Source organism: Columba livia, chromosome 1 (genome assembly GCF_036013475.1).
Source record: "Columba livia isolate bColLiv1 breed racing homer chromosome 1, bColLiv1.pat.W.v2, whole genome shotgun sequence".
Classification (NCBI taxonomy): domain Eukaryota; kingdom Metazoa; phylum Chordata; class Aves; order Columbiformes; family Columbidae; genus Columba; species Columba livia.
In genome coordinates, this window is record NC_088602.1 from 44,002,920 (window position 1) to 44,026,771 (window position 23,852).

A 23,852-nucleotide genomic window follows, 5' to 3' on the forward strand; every position below is an offset into this window, starting at 1 on the left:
AGTTTGCAACATCTTTTGTCTGAGTGGAGCCTGTAACAGGCGTATGTCTGTATTGTTTGGGTGGGGGCTCTGGGGAACAGAGTGAGATCAGGCAGGGAGCCTGGCAAGCTTTTGCTCTCATACAGTTTTCTGGTTACTCTATTATTTGATGTTGAATTAAAAGGGTAGTAACAGTTATAGATCCAGTACCCTGCACATCCTTCTTGAAAAGAGGTTTTTATTTTTAAAGTTTCTGAATAGGCCTTTTAGAGTAGTGGTGACAGATTAAAACATCAATCAGTTAAACATGTTGTCTCCTTTTGCTCTCTTGTAAGTACGTACTTGATAAATGTGATCCAATCATTTACAATGACAGCATACAGCAAGTCAGTATTGCTAAGTGACAGTCATGTCCTGATCAACTGTGACCCAGTGATTACCCAAGGATGTAGCTTGACTGTAACAATGCAATTCAAGGCAAAAAATGTTTGTGGTCTTTTTGAGAATTCTAACTCCCCAGCTTCATGAGCACAAGCAGTAATTACAAGTCAAGTTTTGCAGTGATCTGTTGTTACTTGTGGATTTTTGTGTAATACATTATAATTGATCGTTTCCATCCTTTTTTTTTAAAGCAGTTCATCAGAGGCTAAGCAACAATTCTAAATTGCTTTAAGGCAGGCTAATGTACTTTTCTGGTATAGTTTCTTTATATCATGTGCCTATATACACACAATCTGGTGTGGGAGAGAACTTTGCCAGAAGGAAGCGCAAGTCTGTGGAATTCATTTCTCAAGCGTAAATTCTGTTAGTGCTTAGGAGCAGTAGCTAGCACCATTACCTCTTTCATTTCTGAGGTGCTAAAGAGAATGGACTGAAGAGTGAAAAGACTGACTTTTGTCAGGCTCTTGAATGGCCTTAAGGCTGTTTAAAAAAATAATATATTACAACTACTTCTTCACTTTGCAGAAACATTTATTTTCACCCACAAGACAAAACTGTAGACATAAACTGGGTTTTAAAACTATTGTTCTCCTGCTTACATATATTAATAAAGTGTTTTTTCTTTTAAAAAAAAGCCAGTTTTACAAATTATTAAAATGTGTATTTAAAAGTAAACAATCTGTTTCTAGCATTTCACCCATAGGGAAAAATAGTAAAAACAAATAACCATGACTTCCTGTAAACTTTAATATCCAGCTATTTTTGTAGCTTCTTTTTCTTTTTCTCTGGTTCATTCTTGCTGCTTATCTCTGTAGACAGATTTGCAGGCACATCATTTCCTAGTATCTACAGTAAGAAAAGAATTAGAAGTCAGAACACTTTTAACTCTATTTTAATTTATACTATTCTGATAAAACTTTAGTTTACTTGTACAGGACTTTTTACAAACACTGTATCCCCTTCAGAAAATTCTGATATTGGTCATCTAAACAAGAGTTTAGATCAAGTAAAACCTGGAAGAAGACGAAATACAAGCAGCAGAACCTCTCTTAAGTATATGGTCAGCAGTTCCTTATACATGACACATTCTCAGTTGTTTGCTGTGCCTTAACAAATACTTATAAGGCATGGGGTATGAGTGGAAGAGGTCACCAGGGGTCTTAAACCTAACAATTTCCATTTTGCCTTTAAAAGAGTCACCACTGCAGTGTTTTCTGAAGAGCTGTTCCTGTCAAGCAGGCAAATGGTCATGGCTGATGACAGGAGGTAGCAGGCACCTCAGAAGCTTGACGGCAGGAAGCCGATCACTATGATTTTAATACCAGGTTATACATTATGTGAAAGCGACAACAGCATATACTGGTGGAAGAGTCATTTAACTGCAGTAGAGTAGCACAGGCACCTACACGGGAATACAACCCACTGCCATCAGCAGAAGGCTGGTTTTGGTCAGCTAACGATGGTGGCAGTAACTGTGACCTGCTGAGGAGTATCAGGGGCTGTGAGAACAAACAACATGGTAACAATAAATTACCTTCAATGAGTTAATGTCACAAGAAGGCAGAGTCTGGGGTTCTAGGTGCAATAAAGGCCTGTTTCTTGGCGCAATGAGTCAGAGAACCCATAAAAAGGGAGAAGCAACTCTTGCCTGGGGAACCGCTTAAGAGGTTGCCCACAGACCCAACCCCGTAATACTGATTTTTAGTGTACGTGCATCACCATGGTAGAAGAAAAAACCCAAGCCTTAAAATGCATTACATGAGCAAGAATAAGGAATTTAAAAAGAGTATTAGAATAAAAACACCATTTATCAACAGAATTTCAAGAAACAGTTAAAAAACTTCAGCAGAACAAGACTATCTACTGAACACAAAGATGTGTATCTCTGGGTGAGACAGTATTCAAGTTGTAAATTGCTGGAAGCTTTGAATAGAAAGAAAGGGAATGACCACTGTATGTGCATCTTACTCCTATACTCATTCCTCGCCAGCAAGGAGGACTAGAAACTGATGGTTAGGGTGACAGTATTTTGCATTAACCAGCAGAGCCATTCCTGTATCAAGGGATAATTTAAAATTAAGGGATTATCTAAAATTACTTGCTTCATTGTAGAGCAAGGACCTTCACACAAATTAGTACAAGAAGCAGAAGGGAAGGAAAATATTATCAGCTTATTATTTTGTGTCTATTTTCAAGGAACAAAGTGTGTCCCTTGCAGCCTGGAGTCATTGCAACAGGAGTGTTCCTGAGTTACACCCACAACAGCAGCTCTGACAAACAAACTCTAGTTGGTGAGCATAAGCAGCAGGCAGCTCAGCATGTTAATGCACAGCAGGGCACAAGGCTTCTTGCTGCTACAGATTTCATTATCTACTCTCACTCTTTGAAATCATGAAGACTGCCTTCAACTCAAGTTAGTACAAAATATTTACATGTGTTGGGAAACAGATGATTCCTCAGAAAAAAAGAAATAATGATGTTTGACTACATAAACAAGGACCTTTTGCTTATTTTGGCTTTTTCTTTTTCCTCCATCATTACGGATAATCATCACAACCATCTGTTTACCAAAAAAGTCACATGTAACATTGCCTGCCATTACAAGATTGTGTCCTTTCAAAGCACTCAGCAAGCCTGAGGTGTGTGTGACACCATGTGAAAACCCCAGTGGCCCAGATGCACTAAGCAGCTAGAATTGAAAAGTCTTAAGACTAGAGACAGTTATTATGTTATTACAGTTCTTACAACATTATTAAGAGAGAATTTTTATATTGTGGAAGTTGTAAGAAAGGACTGTCATTTACAGGCAGCAATTATACAGCGTTTCCTTCCGAGCCACCCATTACAATTACACCATCATTTACTGGAGCAAAAAGATCCCACCGAGTTTTGGCAGATTTTCAAAAGGGAGATTTGATTACAGAACCGTGAAATTCAAAAGTCATTACCTTCAGCAGATCATCATCTTTCCCATCAGTGGAAATATCCCTAATGGGCCCAGAAGGGAATTTTAATTTAGAGCCCTTTATTCTTTTCAACAGTCAGTGAAAGCAGATCCATGTTTTATTGAGAATAGGTATGAAGCAAAAGCTACAATCTGCTGCTAAATTATTTTCTTCTTCCAGGTTAAATTTCAATTTTACCATCTGCTGATTTTTTTGAGATTACTGAAGAGTAACATGATTCTAAGAATCACAAATCTTGTGCCTTACCTTTGGTTCAACCAACACCATCCGAATTTTCTGATGTTGGATGTTGGAAGCATCTAACATAACGTTCACTTTAACTTTATCAAATACATGTAATGTTGTGTCTTCCACAGTAAGTGACGGTACCTGGAAGTTGAAATTTTATATAAATGATCACTGCTTACAATGTCTTATGTTTTTATACAAGTATTTTTGCAGGAAATTACTAATTACACATCAATAAAAACAAACACAAATTACTGTCCTGAATGTTCAGTGTCATAAAATGTGGTGTATACATTTTTGCAGTATTAGTAATATCTATTATAGAAACCAATTCCTGTCAGAACTTGTTTATTTAGACTTAGAAAACCATAGTGGCACTACTACTATAGATTAATAAATTTGCATTTAGAAAAGCCTCTCTTACCCTTCTAAATCCAACCAGAATAGATTTTAGTCATTGTGCTCACTTACCACATAAAAAAATAAAGGTACTTAAGAACAAACCTTATGAAACATACCTCACTGTTGTAATCCAGTCTTGGTGTTGGTTTACCTTTTTCTTCAAAGAAGACTGTTCCTTCTAACCCATACTTGGGAATCAGGACCACAACTGCATTTTTTCTTACAAATAATATGTATGCATCTTCATTCACTACTCCTTTGCTTTTGAAGAACAGCTGTGACAAAATTAGAATACATGAATGAGAAAAAAAAAAACAACACTAGAATATCTACCATTCAAGTGGTAGATGCCCCGTTCTTGGAGACATTCCGGGCCAGGCTGGATGGGGCTCTGAGCAACCTGATCTAGTTGCAGATGTCCCTGCTCATTGCAGTGGGGCTGGACCAGATGACCTTTGAAGGTCCCCTCCAACCCAAACTACTCTGTGATTCACTTCTGGATTACAAACACACTGGCTTAAAAAAAAATAAAAACATTCAAATACAAATCTATACTTAGTGATAATTACATACCGTATTTTGACAGCCAATTAAAAAATTCTATAAGCTGTTTATAATATTACTGTCGTATTAAGCATTCATCATATTTATAAAAAACACAAAGTAAAAAGAACCCCCGAGATGCCATTATTCCTAATTTTTCAGAACCAACAATGCAATGTTGAAGCTTTTCCTCACAGCGGCATCCCTCATTCTTCATCATTCCCACAGACTTGATTTTATGCTACAATGCAGTGTCCCTTCCCACCTCACATCTCAGAACTACTCACCTGTGTATGGAATGCAACAGATGCTCTTTGTGCATATTGAGCCATTTTATGTCGGTAATTGAGATTTTTACACATATCTGCTAGTTTATGTTTATCTGTAAGTTCTGGGTAAGTACTGTCTGCTCCGATGGCCACTGCCAAAAGTCGATGTACTATAATGTCAGCATACCTGCAAAGATGAGATTAAATGATAAATGACATATCAAATCATAGCTTTTAAAAAAGTTTGAGTATAATTTTGTTTTTAGAAATCTTATTGATCAAAAAGTTTTTTGTAATAATGACAGTCTGCTGATAAATCCCTGTATTAATTCAAGATCACTCTCTTTTGATGACCAAAGGTACACTCTGCAGAGGCAGAATGAACTGTACTGTTTTTTAGAGAAATTATTTACTATGTTCTACCAATAGAGCCTGTATTGTTGAATGTTTAGAAATAAGAAACAAAATTTTATTTTTGGTCTAAAGAATAATGTTTCACCATGGCACTCTCTCTTCCCTTTCCCATGAACTAGACAAATTTGGTGTAGAATGGTATGTCAATGCCATTGATCTGCAAAGCATAATCATACTTGAACATATATAACATTTATTAGAACTTCAGCTGATAACTTTTTAACACATCTGTTAGCAATTAAAATTTACTCTTAGGACTTCTAGAAGCTCCACAAATTATTCACACAAATGCACAGGAATTTTAATCTACCTGTAAGAGATTTCAGTTGCAATGTTTCCAAGGAGCAAAATATGACTACAATTATTTTCCTCAAAACTTAGACACTTCTTGGTTAAAAGAAAAAAATAACTAATTTTCCAAGATGTACGATTTCATTACAGCACAACAGCTACAATAGCAAGTTTCAAGCTAGCAAGGTTTTTAATACTTTAAACACAGCCTCCTCAAAATTTTAACACAACTTCTACCTGAAAAATGACTGGCCAACCTCAGCCTCAGTCTGTTTGACTTATACAATGCTAACTGATTGCAAAGTGGATTTCTATGCTAGACATGCATTAGGAGTGTATTTCTCTTATTTTTATGAGTCTTTAAAAAAAAATTTATCAGATCTTAGCAGTTACAGACATTGCTTATATGAAGGTGGATCACCATGTAAAACCACTGTCTTTTAGTGTTTTATTTTAAATGGACAACACCAGAATTTAAAACGGTAATTTCTTCACAAATATGTCACTTCTGCCTCTCTGAAACCTTCATAAAAGTACCTTCTGATGGGTGAGGTAAAGTGGGTATAAATAGGTGAGGCTAAACCATAGTGATGAAAGTCATTATCCATTCCAGAGCAGAAATAAACAGCTTGCATCATGCAGCGAGTGGCCATAATTCTCAACAGTGTATTGAGATAGGGGAACGCTGGAGATTCAGCTTTGTCTAATGATTCAGCTAAAGCCTTTGCTGAATCTGTCTTAATTTCCAAATTCTGTGGAGGTAAAAAAAGAAAATCAGGTATTACTAGCAAACAGCAGAGCGTAAGTAGAGTCCATACTGATTTTAGCAATTAGCACAGGTATCACACCTAATAACTTAATGGAATGCCACTAGTACAAAAACAAAAAACCACAACAACAAAACAAAGAAAAAACCAAAACCAACAAAAATCCCCAAACAAACAAAACCAACAAAAATCCACCCATGCACAGATCCCTCTTTCATTATCGCTCCGTGCAAACAATGAAAAGCTAGGTCAGTAGCCTAGGAATTCAGAAGAGACATCCATTCAGAACTAAGAAACACTTTATAACAAGTTTTTTATTTACTTTGGTTTTATTTTTCTACCTCTTTATTGAATAAGTCAGAAGTGATAATAAAAAAAAAAAAAAAGAACTATATATGTCACACAAACATTCTCAACCAAGCACAATGTGAGCAGTAGTCAACCTTCTTTTATTTCCTCCCCAAATTAAAATTTATATTTGGAAAAGTGATTTGTAAAATTAGTACTGTATAACATTAAGTTTGTTTCTTGTTTGCCAGTGTTCTCTGATAGAAATTCAGGTAAAGTGAAAATAAATAATGCATTTTTATTTTCCAGTCACACCAAGTAAATTTCATCACAAGATTAGTTCAATGTTCTTTCCTTCATGTATACCACTGACAACAAAGTAGGTCTAGAAAATCTAAAAGTCAAGTTATGCTGTATCATGGTAAAATAATTACACAGTTACTTAAAAAGTGTAACAAAAATATAGCATTTAAATAGCCAGTTGTGATGGTCCTGTCAGAGTAGTAAAAAGCCACTTTGGTTTATTAAAACTATGTTTGTCTATGCACAGGAACTTAGCTTCCCAAATAAAACAGTACTTGAAAAATAATTTTCAGAGTGCAAATGAATTCATTATAATTAGTCCAGTTTTACAGCAGTGGAAAATGAAATGGTCTGTGTTTGGGCTCATCTATTCATCTTACACTGATAGAATTTGGGAGTTTCTCGCTTGCTTGTAGAAAATAAAAGGGGGAAGGGAAGAGTTGAAGAGAAATGAAATATCAATGCATATCACAATGTCTAGAAAGCCGACTTTTAAAAGTTTAGCTCAAATAAAAGAACCTGAAACTGGAAAGATCATTTTTCAGTTCAGACTTGTTAATTAAATCAGACTGGTTTCAGGCTAAATTAACCTCTAGTTGGTCTAAGGAGAGGATGGAAACTACAAACACATGGGAACACATTTTTTTTACTTCCTGACTTTAACAGAGACGCGTTATTTGATGTGACTGACCCATGTTTAAGTACATCAATAATGTATATGATCTGAAGCCAAAACCTATCTCAAGAAAAAAAAAATTTAAAAAAAATCAGATGTGGCTTGGAGAGGAGGAACATTCACAGCACACAAGAGTTACGCTACAAAAGACTTAAAGAGTGATCTGCTTTCTTTACCTAAGAATGGGATTTTAAAAAGCACAAGCTTCTTCCTTCCATCTGCAGGCACAGATATCTTGCTACAAGTACCAACAATTTTAAAGTGCAGCTGTTAAGACTTTCAAAATACTGCTCTCCAAACCTTATTCTTGGTCAAGAGGCCAGAGAGAAAATACAGCATTTTATAATTAATTAACTTAATTAGCATGGTACAAACTTGCCTGAGACTTTGCAGCCTTCACAAGGATGTCATAATTAGATGGGGGAGGAGCAGGATGTTTCCGGAGCAAGGCAAACTCCGGGAACTCATCGTAAATTTTTTGTGCTACAGAGACATTGGCAAGCAACATGAACTCTTCAACCATGGAATTTGTTTCTCTATCAACATAAAATATTTTTCATTGTTAGAAAAGCATTAGATATCTAGTGCCTAATGAAGAAACATTGCACCACCCTAGTACCATTATATAACAATAACTAATGGTTTTGAACATTTATACAATTAGGCAAACATTTTTAAGACTAAAACCATTATTATTTACTAAGTTTCAAATACAGAATGAGAAAAAAAAGACAACTATTCTAAAATAACAAATTGTATTAAAAAAAATTATCTTTAAAATGCCCTGAAAGATCAAAGAATAAGCCTCTTGGTTTCTTTCTAAGAGTACTGTTTAAATGTTGTGTATATGAAGTCTGAAAGCACCATGCTGCACACCATGAAGCCGCAACAGTATACACAACCAAGAGTAGATTTTAGCACAGAAACTAAGTAGTAGGAAAGTAAATATCTAGTTTCAAAAATCAAATCAGTAGCTCTGTTTCTACAACCCCTTGGTAATACTGTCTGTATGACTTTACATATATGCAATAACTGCTCCGTTGTTCTTAAGGTTTCAGTAATCCATAACTCTAAGTTCTACTTTCTCTCCTTTGTTAATACCAGGAGAAGAGCATCCCAAAAAAACCAGTGGGATGTAGAGAGCTTGGACCTTAGTGCTCCATTACATTAGTAGTAAAGACTTAAATTCATATATAAAGCAAACAATTCAAAACTTGCTTCATAAATAGTGCAGTAAAATAAAGAAATTATATTTTTTAGGATCAGGTTGCCCAGAGTTGTGGATGCCCTGTCCCTGGGAGTGTCCAAGCCCAGGTTGAGTGGGGCTTTGAGCAACCTGGTCCGGTGCAAAGTGTCCCTGCCCATGGCAGGGGGGTTGGACTAGATGATCTTTAAGGTCCCTTCCAACCCAAACCATTCTATGATTCCATTATTTTCCTGCACTATTACTTGAACTTTGTAAACTATCACAGTATCACAGTATGTTTGGGATTGGAAGGGATCTCAAAAGATCATCTAGTCCAATCCCCCTGCTGGAGCAGGAACGCCTAAGTGAGGTCGCACAGGAACATGTCCAGGCGGGTTTTGAATGCCTCCAGAGAAGGAGACTCCACAACCTCCCTGGGCAGCCTGTTCCAGTGCTCTGTCACCCTTACTGAGAAGAAGTTTTTTCTCAAATTTAAGCGGAACCTCTTGTGTTCCAGCTTGATCCCATTACCCCTTGTCCTATCATTGTTGGCCACCGAGAAGAGCCTGGCTCCATCCTCATGGCACTCACCCTTTATATATTTATAAACATTAATGAGGTCCCCCCTTAGTCTCCTCTTCTCCAAACTAAAGAGACCCAGCTCCCTCAGCCTTTCTTCATAAGGGAGGTGCTCCACTCCCTTAATCATCTTGGTTGCCCTACGCTGGACTCTCTCCAGCAGTTCCCTGTCCTTCTTGAACTGAGAGGCCCAGAACTGGACACAATATTCCAGATGTGGTCTCACCAGGGCGGAGTAGAGGGGAAGGAGGACCTCTCTCTCGATCTACTAGCCACCCCCCTTCTAATACACCCCAGGATGCCATTGGCCTTCCTGGCCACAAGGGCACAGTGCTGGCTCATGGTCATCCTGCTGTCCACCAGGACCCCCAGGTCCCTTTCCCCTACACTGCTCTCTAATATGTAATTTCCCAACCTTTACTGGAACCTGGGGTTGTTCCTGCCCAGATGCAGGACTCTACACTTTCCCTTGTTAAATTTCATCAGGATATTCCCCGCCCAACTCTCCAGCCTGTCCAGGTCCCGCTGGATGGCAGCACAGCCTTCTGGCGTGTCAGCCACACCTCCCAGCTTGGTGTCATCAGCAAACTTGCTGATAGTACACTCTATTCCCTCGTCTAAATCATTAATGAATATATTGAATAATATTGGCCCCAGTACTGACCCCTGAGGCACTCCACTAGATACTGGCCTCCAACTAGACTCCGCACCATTGACTACCACTCTCTGGCTTCTCTCCTTAAGCCAGTTTGCAACCCACCTCACTACTCTATTGTCTAGACCACACCTCCTCAACTTAGCTGTGAGGATGCTGTGGGAGACTGTGTCAAAGGCTTTATTGAAGTCAAGGTAGACCACATCCACTGCTCTGCCATCATCCATCCACCTTGTTACATTCTCATAAAAGCCTATGAGGTTGGTCAAGCATGACTTACCCTTGGTAAAGCCATGCTGACTGCCCCTAATAACCCTCTTATCCTTGATATGCCTTGAGATGGCACCAAGGATAAGCTGTTCCATTACTTTCCCAGGGACAGAGGTGAGGCTGACCGGTCTATAATTACCCGGGTCCTCCTTCTTGCCCTTTTTGAAGACTGGAGTGACATTTGCTTTCCTCCAATCCTCGGGCACCTCCCCCGTTTCCCAAGACTTGGCAAAGATGATGGAGAGCGGTCCAGCAATGACTTCAGCCAGCTCCCTCAGCACCCGCGGATGCATCCCATCTGGACCCATGGATTTATGGATGTCCAGACTATTTAATTGCTCCCTAACCCAGTCCTCATCAACTAAAGCAAACTCCTCCATTGACCTGGCTTCATCCAGGGTCTCAGGGGTACAGGGCTCCCCAGGACAGCCTCCGGCAGAGTAGACAGAGACAAAGAACGCATTCAGTAATTCTGCCTTCTCTGTATCTTCTGCCACCAGGGCACCCACCCCGCTCATCAGTGGGCCTACATTGCCTCTGGTATTAGTTTTATCAGCTATGTATTTGTAAAAGTTCTTTTTGCTGTCCTTGACCCCTCTCGCCAGCTGTAATTCTAAGGAGGCCTTGGCTATCCTAGCTGCCTTCCTACATCCTCTAACAGCAGCCTTATATTCTTCCCAAGTGGCCAGCCCCTGCTTCCACGACCTGTAAACTCTCCTTTTCTGCTTGAGCATACCCAACAGATCCCTATTCAACCACGCAGGCCTCCTGGCTCCCTTCCTTGACTTCCTACGTGTGGGGATGCTCTGATCCTGAGCGTGGAAGAAGCAATCTCTGAATGCAATCCAGCTATCTCGGGCCCCTTTTCCTTCAAGCAGTCTTGCCCATGGGATTTCCCCCAGCAATTGCTTGAAAAGGCCAAAGTTAGCCCTGCTAAAGTCCAGGGTTGCAATTCTACTTGCTATTCTGTTCCTGCCACCCAAGATGCTGAACTCCACCATCTCGTGGTCACTGCAACCCAGGCAGCCCTCAACCTTTACTGCTTCGACCAGACCCTCCTTGTTAGTGAGGATGAGATCCAGCAGCGCTCCTCTCCTAGTCGGCTCCTCCACCATCTGCATGAGGAAGTTATCATCAATGCACTGGAGGAACCTCCTGGACTGTGGCTGGCTGGCTGAATGGTCCTTCCAGCAAACATCAGGGAAGTTAAAATCCCCCACAACAACCAGGGCCTGTGACTGTGAGGCCACTCTCAACTGCCCATAGAAAGCCTCATCAACTTCCTCAGCCTCATCTGGTGGCCTGTAACAGACGCCCACAACAGTGTCACCCCTGCCAGCCTGCCCCTTGATCCTGACCCATACACTCTCAACTCGCTCCTCATCCACTCCTGGGCAGAATTTAGTACATTGTAGTTGTTCTCTCACATAGAGAGCAACTCCACCACCACGCCTGACTGGCCTGTCTTTCCTGAAAAGGGCATAGCCATCCATGACCACATTCCAGTCATATGAACTGTCCCACCGTGTTTCCGTAATTGCCACCAGATCATAATCTCCCGACCGAACACAGGATTCTAACTCATCCTGCTTATTCCCCATGCTGCGCGCCCCTTCCCTGCCCTAAATTAACTAATTGAGGAAAATAAAAGGCATACTTGAGCTCCTTAGTCTGGAGATCAATAGGATCATGAGTTTCACTGTCCATATGGAAACGAACTTCTGGTGAGGAAAGCACCAAGGCTCTGGAAGACAGCAAGAGGTATTAACAAATTACAGTCAAGCAGAAACAGGAGCTGAGTTGCAAGCCTGTACACAACATCTGGGTTTATCATCAAAGTGTAATTTAAAATCAGCAAAACTTTTAAAAATTAGCAAAATTATAAATAAGACTGAAATTAATGGTCAAAATAGCAGAAATTATGATGCTGACACGCATCAATATTAGATCCTAAAATTTCAAATGTTACTTCTCTGGTTGTGCTTTCATAATGACTACAAGAGATCCATATTGATTGAACTTGTGAAGGAAAAGTTAACATTTCGAGTTTATATTTTTGGGGAAATGAAAACAGTCATTTTTATGCAAATCAAAATGGCAAAATAATTCTCATTCAGAAGATATTCACTGGAAAAATGGACAAAGAGGACCATTATACAGTTTGACAGCAAAAAACAGCCAGGAAAAAAAATAAAAAGGGAAAAAAAAAAAAGGTAACGGGGACACTGCACGGTTTACCCATTATCAATTCTTCTCTTTTTCAGAATTTTTGCTAATTTGTTTAGTCCACGTAGGCTGATAGTGATATCATCATTCATAGTTGCTGAATCAATTCTCATCTGTGCTTCCGCATATGTAAGAGAAGCCTTGAAAAGGTTAAAAAAAAAGACATTAAGATACATAACCCAATACCAAAAAGAAAACCATAGTTCTGTCTTGCAGATACTGCAGTTTCCTGTCAAAGTTGGTTCACAATAACACAAAGCTTTACATTCAACACCTAAAGGCATGTCATTCTCAAAGAAAAATGAACGAATATTTTTTTTTTATGTTAAGAATTTACACATCATTTTCTAATTTTAAGAAAATATAAATCAATAAACAGAAGAAAACTTCATTATCAACTGTTGATTTTTTTTTATAAAAAGGTCACCAGCTTTGTTTCAGAAGTATAACAACATGTTTGTGACTAACCTTGGAATTAATAATGCTCTTTGTAAATCTGGTTTTTAGAATTTCAGCCTTATGGTTCATCTCCCATATACATGAAAATGCAAGCCTATAAGAGGGAGAAAGACAGGAAATCTGTTAAAATCCACATATAAACATTTGGGGTTTCTTGTCAGGATGTAAGTATGAATCGTATACGTATACCTGTCCACATTAGACCTCAAGGAGCATAAATTGGAACTAAGTAACTCTGGAACCATATCAATTCTCTGCAAAATAAAGAATATCAATAGTGACTAGTTATAACTATATATTTTAAATATGCTAAACGCTTGAAAATAATAATTTTTTTTGCTAAGAAAGCTCTAATTTCAGAAAGAAAAGTAAGCTACTTCAGAGGGAATTCATTCCAAGATTCACTTTAGTTATCAGATAGTTAGTAAGTTATTTCTGAAAAGAAACTTTGGTCTGTGAGAAATAAGTTAAATAAGCATGACTAAGTGTACAGTTGTAATACCAATCACAGGAAACAATAAGATTTTGCTACCACAAGAAAAAACAATGGAAAAGGCAAAACCAGGCTAAATTTGTAATTCTAGATTGATATTAAAACAGTATTCCAGTTTCAGAACTACAAGATATTATTGCATCAATCAGGAGTTGAAACGAATGTACTCTAGATAATGGATTAAAAAAAAAAAAAAAAAAGAAAAAAAAAAAAAAAGTTCAAAAAGTTCTCCCCCATGCTGTACAGGCTGAATGACAGAAAGCACCTTCATTTTGGTAGTCTTAGACAAATTAAGTGCAGCCCAAATGAGTCTTTTTATATAGAAAACAATTACTTTTTCACACAGATATACTGTTGTTCCTCGTTTTGCTGACTCCTCATCCAAAGCATTTCCTGGGCGAATGAAATGACTGACATCTGCAATATGTACACCAACCTAAAAAACAAGCATCACATTGAAACTTTCACAAGTTTTTATTTACAAGCCAATTTACCCATTCCCAGTTCCCTTCAGCAGCTCGTATATTCAGTAGGAGGAGGAATAGTCAAAACCTATCATACTGATATTAATAAAATGAACAGTTGCAGCAATTATGCAAAATAAGGGTATGCGTACATTTAGTTGAAAGTTACACTCATTGTCAATTACAATTACCAATATACCAACTACCAATTACAACTCTTCTTGCCAGGCAGCTCAAACAGCCTCTTTCATTTTCTTCAAGGCTCACTGAAAATTTGGTTTTGCTTTATTTGTTTGCTAGACCTTCTATTTTGGCACACTCTGCTATTACAATTACAAATTAATTTATAACAAAGAAAGCCTAACTAAATCAGATGTAAGGGCGTAGAGAGCTGGTGTAAAGTCTGTAGCTTTTTAATACTCTTTTTTTAAAATAAAATTCTTATGTCTTAGTCAGTATAGCAGTAGCTTCACTTTTTCTACTGATTGCTCCTTATTCTAGCCGTAGATATCCATGTTTTTACTAAACTAAAAGAGTAAATAAACTTATTTTAATTTCCCATGCCAAATAAACAGAAAGCGGGTGAATTTAGACAACATTAATCTCCCAGTTCTGACACTGATATAATGCAAAATCAACTCCCTTTCTTTATTACCCTCTCACAGCTGTGAAAAAAACATTTATTTGTTTTACAACAGATTCGTAGCTTTGATCATGCCATTTACTGCCAGTACCACACTGTTTGTAAAATAAAGGAAGAAGTAAATAAATAAATGACTGGCTTGATTAAAAAAAAAAAAAAAAAAAAAAACAATACCTCTATATTTCCATTTTCTACTTCTCTGCAATGTAATGCATCATCAATATCTGTACAGCCAGGAGGATCAACACTACAAACACACAGATGCCTTAGGTCCTCCCTGTATTTCATATCCTGAAATTAAAATCAAAAACAAACAAAAAAAAATAAGTTGTTTTCAAGAACACCTTCCATATCCAAGTAAAAATAATCGTTTAAGACAGGCACTTTGCATAAGACTTTCCAAAGTAACTAAATATTTTCTGAGAGCTGCTTTTTTGTCTTACATCAAGATTTGTGGTAGTATTTATTTCTAAGATAAAAGCAGACATGCAGTGACAGAAAAACTAAGATGGAAGATGATCAATTACTGAGAATTTTTCTGTTTTACAGCAAAAAGGAAGATAAATAGTATAAACTCACAATCTCAGAAATCAAAATATTTTAAGCGAAATTTTGACAGATGTCCAGCTGGACAAATTGTTTAGGATATGACCGCTCCCAATTAACTTTAGCTTTCTAAGGTTTAGATAGGTAGACAGTTGAAAGGAACTGCACACTTCAGAGGTATTTACCTTTGTATCATGGCTACAGAAAGATCTCAGATAGGTATCTTAGACTAGACAACCAACTTTTAGACAGCTAATTTACACAAAGATCCCTCCTTTAGCTTCCACATTCAAAAGAAACAGGAGTCAGTAATAAATTATAATAAAAGTTGCCCAGCTCAAAGAAATTAAAACACAAAAAATTCACAAACAAGAACACTCGGCCCAGCACAACACAAAACAAAAAACATCAGCCCAGCCCAAGATAAAAACATATCATGCTGACATTTTCCCACACATTCTAAAGCAACCACTACTTGTATTTAAGCTACTGAGGAGAACCTGAAGTTCACTAACAGCATTTAAAACATCTGCAAACACCAGTTTCTCTTCCTCTAACTACTTTACTGGATTATAGTGGGATATATGAAAGGCTCCTCAGATCATTTTAGCAGTGACATAGGCTGTCACATTTAGTTACAAAGCTATTTAGCAAGATGAAAAACACTAAGAGATGATCTTACAATTATTTGAACTGTAGTCTCCTTTGAGAAAAATCCTTTTTATAGATTTTTAATGAAACCTGTAATATGGTCTTTATCTTAAAATTTCTATCCCTAAGAAACGCCGTTTCGCTCAAAACCCAAAAACCTGCGGAGGCCTTGTTTCCATAGGAAATCCAGCTGAAAGTCTACCCTAAGACAAAATGCGTTTGGACAACATTTTCCATCTTTTTGGGGTACACTGGGATATCCAAGAACGTCAGAGTTTGATGTGACTGAGAAGGCAGAGTAATTACTAAAAAAAAATTAAAAATTATTACCTGTTCTGTAATGCTCCATGGCATTTGTGGTAGGAAACTAAGGACACTCTGGGAGAAAGGCTGATGAGGGACGTCATGTTCAAGCAAAAGAACTTCTGTTTCAGTCTCTTTGTCTCCAGCACTTCCCAAGTTCTTTACAAAATGACCCTGAGAAACAATGTACATACACTGAAATATATATACATGCACATCAAGCATTGTTTCCTCAAAAATAAGTATTTGAGACCATTATCTCATAGGTTATTACTTTCTTAAACTACACAGAACGAGTAATCTCTCCTTCATTTAACTTTCTCATCTTTAGGAAAGAAATTTAATTTCAAACATTTAATTGATTAAGTCTGAACTTTGTACTTCCCCCTCTTTTCCCAGAATGGCAGTAATTCGCCATTTTTAAGACTGTAAAAATTGTAAACATAGCAATTCATTTTTATGGGAAAGAAAACACGTTGTTGCATAAGCAGCAAAATTAATAATGTTTAATTTCTCTATGGGTTTGTGTTGTGCCACATACCCCACTTCCTAACTCTACATTAACTTTACTGCCTTTCTCATGTCTCTCATTCTCTCCAGTAATGCTGTCTTTAGCTTAACACTCCTTCCATATATTCCAAATTCCTTTATTTTCTCTAAACATGGGTGAGACAGCTGTGCTCCCATTCATTACAAGCTATTCATTCCTACACAAGCCAACAGAAGCCTCTTTAAAACCCAGTTAGTGGTCAATACAAATTGAAGCTACTGTCCTCAGTTCCTCTTATATCCTTCTGTTTATTTAGTACGAACTTTTAAGAACTTAATTACCTTTAACACTGCCCCACTGGCAATTTGACTGAATTTGGCCAATGTGTCTGGACCTACTTGCCAGGACCGTGATCAGTGTGTGGATGAGCAAAACCACAGCAAAAGGTTCACGTATCTAGGAACCCGGACTAAAACAAGGTAGTCCCTACTTAGTCTAAATAACGCACCTTAGTTAGCACATGTATATTCACTGCAGAACCTGTGGACCAAGCTTTTTAAATATGATAACCCATATCCATTTTCTGGGGGTAAGAGGAAAGTAAATCATTTAAGCACTTCCTTAATTTGAACCGTGAAAAAAAAGTGCTCAAAGAACTTAAAATACATGTCAACACTTTTTCAAGTTACTCAGTGTTGCAGGTAATAATACACATCTTACCTAATAAACACATAAAAATGAGACAGATAGAAAGTTCAGAAGAGAACACTTAAACTTACATTAGGATACCTGGAATTCCTGGGCCAACCATCAATAGCAACAATTATTCTTTGTCCTTCTAGTGTATCTGCTTGTCTTGTTTCTATTCGAATGCGAGGAATTCTGCGATCAGCTGGTGTAAACAAATGGCGCCTTGCCTATCAACAGCCAGAAAAAGAAAGAAATAATTTCTGAGTAAAGGAAAAAAGAAAATACAAACTTAAAATAACTTGATTATTTCCTCACCTCTTTGATCTGTGATTTGGAAAGCATGCCACAAAACGGCCGCCAGTTTCGTTTTATAATGCCCACTACTCTTCCTGTAGGTCTCAGCATGTCCTTGCTAACAGAAGTCTTCAGCTGGTGGAAAACATAGAGGTTAAAACCACAAGAACGTTTGAGCGCACATTAACATGTTTGACTACAGTATCTATCTCAAACCTTGGTGGTAACAACCTATGTGTCACTATAAGGCCATAAATTCCATTGTGCCATCATAAAGAGAACTATGTCTCCCTGTGCTTTCCATGACTTCTAAGACTTTTAGTGTGCGACATGACTACTTTGGTGGCTTTGTTTTCTAAATGGACATTGTTTGAGAACAACAAAGAACAGCAGAAAAAGACTCTAAAGAGACGCTACCTTGTTCCACTGTTTCTGAACTTCACAACTACCTCCACTTTCTTTTCCAAGCTATTACTGTAATTTTAGAAGCCCTTTTATGTTGCTTGAAAATTCTCCAGTAATTGTAAACACATTATTAAAAATCATTCCCATGGAATTCAGTGGGAAGATCATGTGTCTAAAGAAATGCAATTATTTGTTGGACAGAGTATACATGGGAGCACACCACATGTACATTAAGCAGAATGCAAGATGCTTTAGAATATTTTACAACTGTTTCCAAATGTATGCATTGCCTATAAAAGCTGACTGTCACTGTGATACAACATCTGTTCCTATTCTAATAAATCCTGATCTGCACATCAATATATGGCTACTTGACTACCACTCAAGAACTTTTAGATTTATTAACAAAGCTAATACGGGAATTTCTGATTAGGATTAATTTATAATTTTTAAAAGTATCCATTTTATACATATTCACATATTTAATGCAACTTTAGGACTACAATTAAGTTTTCTAATTTCCATATTCACAATAGCTTTTATGAGTCAGTATAAAAACATATATAAATCTAAAGCCTAACAACACTGGCAGGCTATTGCAGATTTCATCTTTCTCTTAACGTGAGTTAAGTAAAAAATTATTTATTTCATACAATGTTTTCTTTCTCCTCTTCATTTTCAATGTCATCTTCATTCTGGCCATCGTCCTGTAAAACCACTGAGGATGGTGCCACCCATTCATCTTTTGCCAACAACTCCACAGCTACAATATCTTCATGAACTGCTCGGTTTAAATGTTTCAGTCCTTGTATAATTATCTGGAATTTTTAGAAAACAAAAAATGAGAACGCAAACATTCATTATAGCAACAGAAGACCCAAATCAAAGCAAGATAACAGAAGAGCATCCACATATAACAGTTTCTGGACTCTAAAGAACATTTTATGGAATGTTCCTGAGGCATCTTCTTCCTCTGCCTAGGTTTCTTTCAGTACTGATGATATTATTTCAGGATTCCAATTGCCTCTATAAAAATAATATGCTTTCCAAAGACCTTTTTTGGTTTTTTTGAATTTATAAGACAATCCTTCTATTTTTGCAAGCTAAAGGACTCCACAGACTACTGGGAGATAGGAATAAAAAACACCAAGAGCTACAGAAGCACCTCCAGCTGCCACCACAAAGAGGGAACAAGGAGGCAACTGCTGCTCCTTGGAAACAGCGTCTGTACAACTGTACCAACAGCAAAACCAGCAGGCACAGCTGGGTTAACTGCTCAGAGGGGAACAGCCACTCTACTCATCACCAGGCACGAAAATAGCAGGGAAAATAAAGAGAGAGAGCCCCACAAGGGCTCACCACAGTTTTGCTAAAAATCCTCCGACAAACTTGTTTCTCTGTCTTTCATCATATATTTCAAACTAATTAAAAAAAAAAAGTGTTATATTCGAGTCAATTGAAAAACTATTAACAACTGGGATTCAGCTTTATTTTATCATTACTTCATCAAAGCACAAACTATCATTTTGAACACATTATTCTCTTTTCAAAAAGAGCATAGTCAATATTTTAGTAGTCTATATCCATACAAATAAACAAACAAAAGCAAAGCAAAAAAGTAAGAAAACCATGGAAGAGGAAAAATTAGTATAATGCTCCTTTTTAACAATATACATCACCATGAAAGAACTATATTTTAAGTCATTACTGAGGCTAATTAAAGTTCACAGCATGAAGTCAAAATGAAAAACTCACCTCTTTGTTTTCTTCAGCATCTCCATGAACCCAAACAGTAGCTTCAAGGTAATTATCTCTGCTTGCTCTGTAAGTTCCTTGGACGTAAATACCAGATTTTATTCCTTGCTGCAGTTTGCTGAGAGGAATATGTTCTGGAAAAATTATTTTTCCACTTTCTATTTCTTTCTTTAATTAGGAGGGGAAAAAAAAAAAAAATAAAAAAGGACATTTTCAGTCTTTTGTATTCATAACTATTCCACAAAAGCAAGCTCAGGAACATGACGCTGAAGCTAGCAAACTCTTAAAATTTAACTATCTGTAGGTATGAATATGCACACAATAATGAAAATCTACTATTAAGAAGTATTTTTCGAATGAAGCATAAAAAGCATATAGAACACAGAAACATAACAATTCTAGGAATGCCTCCTTTTTTTGTTTGCCTGCAGTTACTCAAAAAGATACTGTGCAAGTGACATACAATTTTACATTGATTTGGATATACTGACTACATATACACTTAGTGAATGAAATATTTGCAAAATACTACATAGTAAAGAGTACAGCACACAGTGTAAGCATATACTGTAAGCTATATGGAAGATTATGAAAACACATAACTATCCCGGAACTTTGGAGCAGCTAGTTAACAGCAATGAACTACAGCTAACTACTGAAATGACCAGCTGAGCCCTTCACTTTCTTCCCATGCTTGTATGTCCCACTCTATTCTGTTACAACAAGCTGATGAAATCAACCTTTCCATTTTTTTGTGGCGTTAGTTTTCAGCTATATCAAACTTATATGAAAATCTATGTCTGGTTACTGACAAACATAAAGCACAAGGGAACAGAAAAGGATGTAGCTCATCTTAGAGCTGCAGCCTGCACTGATGTCAACTTAACTGGTCACAAAAATCAGAACTTTTGATAGAAAACACTTTCAATCAATAATAAGTTAACAAAAACTTTCAAATAATAGACAGAAAACAAAGATCTAAATGGTCTGCAATACATACTTTTGTAGTTTTCATCTTGTTTCCCTTATTTCCAATATTTATACACTTTCTTGAACTTAGTGTTATTACTCTTATCTTGGTAACAGTTACCTAAACCAACTGAATTTTATAAATAACTAGATACCTACTAATCAGCGTACAAGCAGCTGTAAAAAACAGCTGCAATATTTCTTGTCAAAAAGTTATATTGCCAAAATGGTGTAAAGTTCAGAGTCCTCATATTCTAAACAGTTGCTAATAGCCTGACATATGTTGTCCAATAATATACTGCAAACCATTTGCGATTTATTTTATAAAAAGAAAATAAAAACATACCCCTTCATCAGATACACAAGCAAGACGATCTACAAGATCAGGATTAGCTACCAAGCTTTTTATATACTCCTCACCTACAAAAGCACACACATAAATATTTATGCAACAGATGCACAGGGATTTAGATATGAAGACATACTGAGATTGTTTATCTGAGCAATAAATTAAACATACATCCCACTTCACTTACATGTATAAGCAGTTATGCCTTCCTCTAGAGCTTTCTCTTTATTAGCTCTGTCATTTGTTAAAAAGATAACTTGAATCTTCTCCTCATCCTCTATTTTCTTCAAGTGTTCATTGTACCATTTTACTGCTACCCGAATGGCTCTGTCATTGCGGTCATTGGAAGATTCTCCTTGCTCTTGCTCTATGTATGTTTCTCTAAATAAATTTCAAAAGAGGGCAGAATTTTAAAAAGGGGGGAAACAAAACAAAGCAAATCCCAATATCTATCCATACTTAAATCTTTTTTCAGAAAAACAACATCAAGACTGCAAGGTCAAAAGAATCATTGTTGTACCGATTTTTATAATGCGTAACATTCTGCAGGCCACTGAAGGGTCAGGAGACAGAAGGGTAAAGAAACATAGGAAGGAAGTATTAATTTCTAACACAGCTTTCCCACTGACAATTGAAGAGGACTGCATTCAAGATGCTAGAACTACGGAATCAAGATTCCTAGAACTACAATACTGCAGTACTGGTAACTACTTCTGAGCAAAAATAAAGGCAAATTAATTACATCTTCATGTCTTAAAACCTTCTGGTTTACATACCTACACCAATAAATTTTTGAATTCTGCCACAGACTGAGCTGGCAATATTAATGAAGCACTGGAATATACTTAAAAGGGACACTAAACTGGAAAAGCATTATTCAATTTCTCAAGTTAACAGTCTTGTCTGTAAACTTTACTCAATATTCTAATCATATTTTCATAATATATATGCTTATCCTAAATATAAACCAGAAAACCTCCTGGAACATGCAACTATTTCCCGATAGGATCCCTTAGAAGAATACAGTCTTATGCACGCCAGTCTATTTTTTTTTTCCTAGTTTACATGTTCCAGTTCTGTTTCCATATCTTTTATTAGAAATCAGAAGAATTTTGTTACACCATATTCCATACCTTACCTGTGATGCTCATTGGTGAAAGAATAGAAATGTTTTTCAGGGTTTTGAATCACGTCCCTAATTCGCTTGTATACTGGTGTGCTCCGATTCCTGACTTCTTGTAAGACAGTTTGTAGCACAATGACATTCTTAATAACAGGATCTTCGAGTATATCAATCTAATGAACAAAATGGAAATTAATAAAAATTCCTTGACTTGCTGCTTTGGGAAGAAAATCTTTACTTACAACTTTTGGGATGAGTACCTAGTAAAACTTGTGAGTGTTGTGCCCCTCTCCTGAGTAATTAATGTTAGGATTCATTCATTACTTCCAGTCTCTAATATCTGCACAGAGCTATTCTACTTTCTACAGATGTGTCCAAGAGAAAATAAATCAAAAAAAAAGTCAAACATCAAGCTTGGGAATTCACTGCCTCCCAGCCTGGAGCTCTACTATCTGCACTGCTTAGACTCAAGCCTTTTCACAACTAGTGATGGGCTGCAAAGTAAAATTCATCCCATGCTACCAGAGCTGTACAGGGGATGATTTTGAGGCCTCCACTCATTATCTGTAAACGACATCACAGTTTAAAGAACCTAAACCTACAACAGGAAATTGAGGTTGGCAGGAAAATTCAGTGACCATCTGGAGATCCCAATCACTGCTTCAAGGTCTACTCACTTTCCTAGTATGACTTTCTATACTCATATCAGGCCACGACAAATAAACTCAAAACTCCTGCTGTTTCTTTATTCCTATTGTTCAGGCAGCAAAATATAAACCCCAAATATAGCCTAAAACCAGGCAGGCCTCGGTGATCACAGAATGTTAGGGACTGGAAGGGACCTCAAAAGATCATCTAGGCCAATGCCCCCACCCAAGCAGAACACCCAGATAAGGTCACACAGGAATGTGTCCAGGTGTGTTTTGAATGTCTCCAGAGAAGGAAACTCCACAACCCCCCCTAGGCAGCCTGTTCCAGTGCTCTGGCACCCTCACTGTGAAAAAGATTCTTCTTATATTTAAGCGGAATCTCCTGTGTTTCAGTTTATACCCAGTGCCCCTCGTCCTACCATTGGCTGTCACTGAGAAGAGCCTGGCTCCATCCTCCTGACACTCACCCTTTACATATTTACAAACATTAATGAGGTCACCCCTCAGTTTCCTCTTCTCCAAGCTAAAGAGACCCAGTTGAAGGCCTCCTCAGTAGCTGTCAGGGAAAGAAAAGGCAACCCACGCAGGGTTCAAGCAGCCATAAGCAACACCGGGAAGATCCACGCCCGACAGCACACCGCTAAACCCGCCCCCTCCAGGAGCGACGCCTAAAGCCCACGGCTAACGGGAGCAGGGTGCATCACACCCACACGGATTCAATCAAGGCTGAAGCGGGGCCCCAGGCTCCGCAGGGGGCACGGCCGGGCCCAGAGGGAAGGCCCTACCCGGCGCCCAGGCGTGTGTCTCCGCTGCAGCAGCGGCCGCTCACCTGGTGCAGGAGCAGGTTGGTGTCGGGCAGCAGGTAGTGCGGGCCGGGGCAGAGGCTGCTGGCGGCGCCGCTGGGCCGGGCCTCCAGGCCGAGCCCGGGCCCGGCGGGGCGGGGGGGGCAGCGGCCGCAGCCGGCGGCGCCGCATGGGATGTCCTCGCGCAGGTAGTGCTCGCGCACCACCTTCACCACCGCGCCCGCCCGCGTGCGCTTCAGGAACATCCGCGAGGTCAGCATGGCGCGCGCCACCGCCGCCTTC

The 23,852-nt window shown here is 38.1% G+C and overlaps 2 protein-coding genes across 2 annotated transcripts in view; one reads left to right on the forward strand and one right to left on the reverse strand.

Moving 5' to 3' along the window:
• Positions 1–933: 933 nt before the first annotated feature.
• DIS3 (DIS3 homolog, exosome endoribonuclease and 3'-5' exoribonuclease) lies at positions 934–23,848 on the reverse strand. Its single transcript, XM_021286888.2, has 21 exons — positions 23,597–23,848; positions 22,133–22,290; positions 21,182–21,375; positions 20,992–21,065; positions 19,677–19,844; positions 18,575–18,739; positions 17,538–17,651; positions 17,312–17,449; positions 16,070–16,216; positions 14,717–14,833; positions 13,770–13,871; positions 13,132–13,196; positions 12,952–13,036; positions 12,496–12,623; positions 11,915–12,001; positions 7,947–8,103; positions 6,071–6,285; positions 4,847–5,015; positions 4,133–4,291; positions 3,633–3,755; positions 934–1,266 (listed from the first exon to the last, which is right to left on the reverse strand). Exons 1-21 carry the CDS (start codon positions 23,828–23,830, stop codon positions 1,177–1,179), a joined length of 2,889 nt encoding a protein of 962 aa, XP_021142563.2. The 5' UTR covers positions 23,831–23,848; the 3' UTR covers positions 934–1,176.
• PIBF1 (progesterone immunomodulatory binding factor 1) overlaps positions 23,404–23,852 on the forward strand; it is a 117,197-nt gene continuing 116,748 nt past the window's right edge. The window contains exon 1 of the mRNA XM_065055453.1: positions 23,404–23,611. The gene's annotated coding sequence lies outside the window, so the exon portion shown is untranslated. The remainder of the gene's footprint in view (positions 23,612–23,852) is intronic.